Genomic DNA, 5,017 nt, shown 5'->3' on the forward strand with positions numbered 1-5,017 from the left:
CAGGAAATGAACTGAAAAATCACGTTTAACCCTATTATACTACGAGATTCGTCTACGAGTCACGTCACCTCGTCGACGAGTCCTGTAGAAAGTTCGTCAACGAACTTCAACCCTCATCGACGAATTTCAGGCTTCCAAAAATCCTCTCTCGGTAACTTCTCGTCGACGAATCCTGTCCTTGTCAACGAGCTCCTCTTATACCCTCGTTGATGAGGAGTTGAAAAATTCCTCAGGTTATTACACCCTCCCTCTTTATTATTTAAATATCATTATTCTTTGGGTCATTACATCTTTTGTCTTTTTTAGATACTCATTCTCTCCATCATCTAATATGTAAGACCCTATGTTCTCTAGTAGATATTTTGTTATTTTTCTATCATCTTATCTCTTTTTTTTTTCCTTACTCTACATGGGTTGACCAAATACGATAACTTAAAGTTCTAGAGTTGGTGAGTGCACACAAACTCGGCCTTGCTTAGTCATCTTGGAGACCGTGCACGCTGTGACTATTTGTATAGAGAGATTTTCTTCTCAAGTGTGAAATCAATTTTAAAAAAAAGTGATCCTACCACACTTCAACTTGTTTATAGTAATTATTTTTACTAGTTGAATTTAGCTATGATCTGATTACACCTTAATTTTCTTGCATCTCTAAGGCTGAGGAGAGCATGAAAGGGAGGAGGTGCAGAAATTTATTGTCTTTTTTTTTTAATCCGGTTTTAACAATGAAAATTGGTTAAAGGAACTATTCAATCGATCACTAAAAGCATGGTGGTAAGAGTATATTACATTCAAATCAAAAGACCCCGAATTCATAAAGAAAATGTCTCTCCAATTATGCAGATAAGATTGCAGACATTCTTTCTCAAACACTCAATGTAGCATGCATGAGAACTTTGTGCACTAGGTATTAAATTTTAAGGCCACTCATTTGACTCTTTTCTCAAATGCCAATGGCATAAAAAATTAAAAATATATATAAAATTACAAATCCGAGTGGAAAAGATATAGGTACAAAGAAATTTTCAACCAAAGAAAAAGTTACAGTAGCCTATTTTTTTGGGTTTCTATATGTTGTTCCCCGGCCACTCTGCAAGCTGGACAAAACAGAGAGAGAGAGAGGCGCATATATATATGTACTGTAGATGATCATGTTGCTTTGGCAATGTCTGCCCTCGTGATTTTGAGTCTCTTCACGGTGATCAAGAACATTCTACAGTCCAAAAATGTACAAAAATGATTTCATCGGAAGAACATATATAATCAACATAATTAAATGGGGAATTAATGAATTGATTCAATAAAAAGCAATTTAAGCAAGTAGGTAGGTAGGGAAAGATCAAGGAGGACGGAAGCATACTCCCAAGGAACATCTCCAACCATCATCCAATCTCCATCCTTGTCTTCGTATGTCAACACATGATATGAGTCCTTATTATTATCATCACAATGATAATACTGCAGCTGCTGTTGCTGCATTTCTGTTTGATCTGCATGCAGCTCCTCATCATGATCATCAGGCAGGCCTGCATGTTTCAAATTTTCAACACATACAGTCAATCAATTACCCAACCAATCTCAATTAGTAGACTTTTAACCTGAGGGAGAGAGAGAGTAGTAGTAGTAGTAGTAGTAGTAGTAGAGTACATACATGACGAAGAGGATGAGGAGGAAGAGAAGAAGGAAGGTACTGGTGAGGAGAAGAACATAAGAGAGAGGGAGGAGAAGAGGGAGGGGTAGCCAGAGTGGGCGAGCAGATCGATTTTTCTGCCAATGGGAATGCCTTCCTTGTACACCTTCACATACATATTGCTCCTAATTGATGACGATGCATTATTGTTGCTGTTGTTATTATTATTATTATTATTGTTAAGTGCCCTCCTCAGCTGCTGCTTTATGGGTGGCCAATCTGACTTTCTTCCCCCTTTCTCCCTCCTGCTGCTCCTGCTATACATCAATATGCCTCAGATTAAATCAAATCCATTAACTATGTAACGCATGCGGCATGACGTTCTATACATATATACATACATACCTAATTGTGTTGGAGATGGAGGAATTATAACGACTGGCATGGAGATATTGATGAGCTCCAGCAGACGAGGAGGAGGAGGAGGAGGAGGAGGAGGAACAGTAGGAGTAGGAAGCAAATCCAAGCCTAAGATCTGTGGTAAGACCCTCGTCACCATGTGACATCTGATGATGATCAGAAGAAGCAGAGGCGGCAGCAGCTGCGGAGGAGGAGACGGAGGGTGCTGGTCGGTGATGGCGGTGGCTACAGTAATCGTGGATTGATGATGAAGAACAGTAAGAACTGGCAGTAGAAAATGAAGATGTTGTCCTCCCCATTAATCAACTAAATAATGAGATCTATATATATATATGTATGTAGTCATTTATAAAATATACATATGAGTGTGTGTGCAGCATAAGAAAGCGGCCACCAACCCTCACACGCTCGCTCGCTTAAATATATAGGCAACGGGAGAAAGAGACTTGAGAGATGAGAGAGAGCGTCTCTGTGCTCGTGGGTCAGTGGCCATCGAAGGTGTTGGTTAGGTACAGCCAACTTATAATCTCCGTGTTGACCAGAGTCACAGAGAGGGAAAACTAATTATGTAATTAGTCGGATTTAATGTACTGGGTCACTAATTAATCAATTAATATATAAGAAAGTTCAATGTTCAATGGATATAATATCCATACGTTGCATGCTCCGTGCCCCTTCAACCAGTACAAAATACAAATTAATTAATTAATTAACATAATTAATTAATTAAATCCCTTCAACGTTCAATGGATGCTGCCTGTTCAAACTTCAGACCAGTAAAAAGTTCAATGGATGGTGACTCTCTCTGCGTTGTGCAAAGGACCTCGCCCTCGATCCTCCCACACCACCCCACATTTATTTATATATATATATATATATATATATATATATATATATATTAATGCACACAAATTGTTAATTATATATTGTATCAGTAATTTTGGCATACATTTATGATCATAATATAGAGAAAAGTATTGTGATTATAAAATAAATTAATAAAATACAAATGACCGTTTATTTTATCCTACGAAACATAAAATAGAATAGGAGTAAATATTTTCATGGTAAAATTTGAAAATAATTATTTATTGTCTATATAATTTTTTACATGTATAAATAAATAATATTATTTTTTTTCGTTTATAAGCTATTAAATTTTTACATTATGACTATTTTGTTCTTAAAAATTGTTACGTAGAATATCGTCACTACTATATAAACTAAAATATTAATTCTTTATGTTAAAATATATAAATAAATAAATAAGAAATTATTTGGAGCACTTTTAAGATACACGCAAAAGAAAAAATTTTACCCGGGGGATGCTTCAAGAAACAATAAACTAAGAGACAAAGAAGATAAATTAATGATAGCTAATTATATTAAATGGTTACAAATTTGCGATGAGATCATAATTATAAGTTTTGTTGTTATTACATGCGTTTATTGTCAATTTATTAGAATCATCTTACGACCTAATTATATACATTATTGTATCATGCACAACTCTTCTTACATTACAACTTGAACTCTTGTTCTTTCATCCCATACTTTCTCCCTTTATTTTTTCACTAAAGCTAATATTTGGTTCTTTCGTAAGACACTGGTTAATTGTGTAGCTTACGTATTGACAGTCTTAAACTGTCAAATTCTGAAAGATGAATGTCAAGCACCTTCTGCATCATTTGTTGGGCATATGTTTTGATTTTAGGGCAATAGTCCATGATGCATGCTTTAGTCAATACTCTATTATTGTAAGTATCATATCAAGTATGTTGTAATACTCTACTGATTGTGCTCATTACAATCGAGGAAAAAATATATATAGTTTTTCCTATAAAGGTTTTACATATATATAGGTAGACTAAACTTTTAAGTTATGTTTGGTTTGCAGAATGTTTAATCTCAGAAATAGATTAATTTTAATAGATTAGTTAGGATAAGTTATATAAGAGATTATGTTATTACTGTGAGAGTATGGTACTGGAGTTAAATATTAATTAAGAATAGGGAAGAGAGGCAAGGCGGAGGCATGGAGGCAGCAGGGTGGCCAAGGAAGGATGGGAGGATGAAATTAAAGATGGATGCAGCCGCGGGCGGGGACATGCAATCAAGTTAACAGCGACACGACCTAACCAAAAGCTAAAAAGAAGAAACACAAATTAAACAAACACAAATTAACTAAGTGCCATCATATCATCGATCATCCATTATTCTTCTTTCAATACAACAATATTTCCTCATCCCCACCACCCCCACGTGAACATGCTTCTTGATCACCTGCATCTCTCTCTCTCTCTCTCTCTCTCTCTCTCTCTCTCTCTCCAAAAAGAAAAGAAAAGAAAAGAAAGGCTAGCTGCCTAGCTTGCTTGTGCCTGAAGAGACGTACGCCACAGTCTGCATCACTAATTTCGATGTATAATTAAGAGAGTTGATACAACGCAATCGTGTTAATATTATGGCATTCATTTAATTCAATCTACGAATTGAGCAATGACCTACAAAAATAAATGAATATGCGCAAAGGTGAACTATGCAGGTTAGGTAGCTGTGTTAGCTAGGTAGATGGAGGACGTCTGCGAAAGTGGAAGAGGTGATGATGGGATCCAAAAAACGCGCAGGCAGCGTGTGTATATATGTACGTGCTGTCTCAGTACTTCCTATGAATTATGGCCCACACTTGATCAAGAAAAAATAAACACAGTTGAATGAACCTTGACATAAATGATAAGAGTTATTTGCTTATTATATATGTAATCCAGATGGATTGGTTAATTCACACCACATACATAATAAAGTGTAGTTAAAGGCAAGTGTGATGAATGAGAATGAGAGGAATTAAACTCGTGCGTGTATAATATTGAAAGATGGCGACCTGGGCCGGCCTCTTCATTGCCTTCCTCATTAATTAACGTTTAAATTGATAAGAAGGGCGGGGCGCGCAGGGCAAGCCATAATTGCAGG

At 36.2% G+C, this 5,017-nt stretch overlaps 1 protein-coding gene across 3 annotated transcripts; it reads right to left on the bottom strand.

Annotated features, from left to right (window-relative positions):
• Window positions 1–910: 910 nt before the first annotated feature.
• On the bottom strand, window positions 911–2,544 carry LOC131155214 (auxin-responsive protein IAA31-like). 3 transcript variants are annotated; one of them, XM_058108192.1, is made up of 4 exons: window positions 2,036–2,544; window positions 1,652–1,944; window positions 1,361–1,526; window positions 911–1,213 (listed from the first exon to the last, which is right to left on the bottom strand). In XM_058108192.1, the coding sequence occupies exons 1-4, from the start codon at window positions 2,347–2,349 to the stop codon at window positions 1,150–1,152; spliced, it is 837 nt and encodes a 278-aa protein (XP_057964175.1). In that variant the 5' UTR covers window positions 2,350–2,544; the 3' UTR covers window positions 911–1,149. The 3 variants fall into 3 exon arrangements, with proteins under 3 accessions (XP_057964175.1, XP_057964174.1, XP_057964173.1); XM_058108191.1 differs by having other exon boundaries at window positions 1,652–1,947; XM_058108190.1 differs by having other exon boundaries at window positions 911–1,526.
• Window positions 2,545–5,017: the final 2,473 nt, after the last annotated feature.

Source organism: Malania oleifera, chromosome 5 (genome assembly GCF_029873635.1).
Source record: "Malania oleifera isolate guangnan ecotype guangnan chromosome 5, ASM2987363v1, whole genome shotgun sequence".
In the NCBI taxonomy this organism is placed as follows: Eukaryota; Viridiplantae; Streptophyta; class Magnoliopsida; order Santalales; family Ximeniaceae; genus Malania; species Malania oleifera.

Coding starts and splice junctions, on each gene's coding strand:
- LOC131155214 (XM_058108190.1), bottom strand. CDS start 2,349: ATGGGGAGGACAACATCTTCATTTTCTACTGCCAGTTCTTACTGTTCT. Junction 1,945..2,035: donor TCCATCTCCAACACAATTAG/GTATGTATGTAT, acceptor GATGTATAGCAG/GAGCAGCAGGAGGGAGAAAG. Junction 1,527..1,651: donor CTCCTCATCCTCTTCGTCAT/GTATGTACTCTA, acceptor TGAAACATGCAG/GCCTGCCTGATGATCATGAT.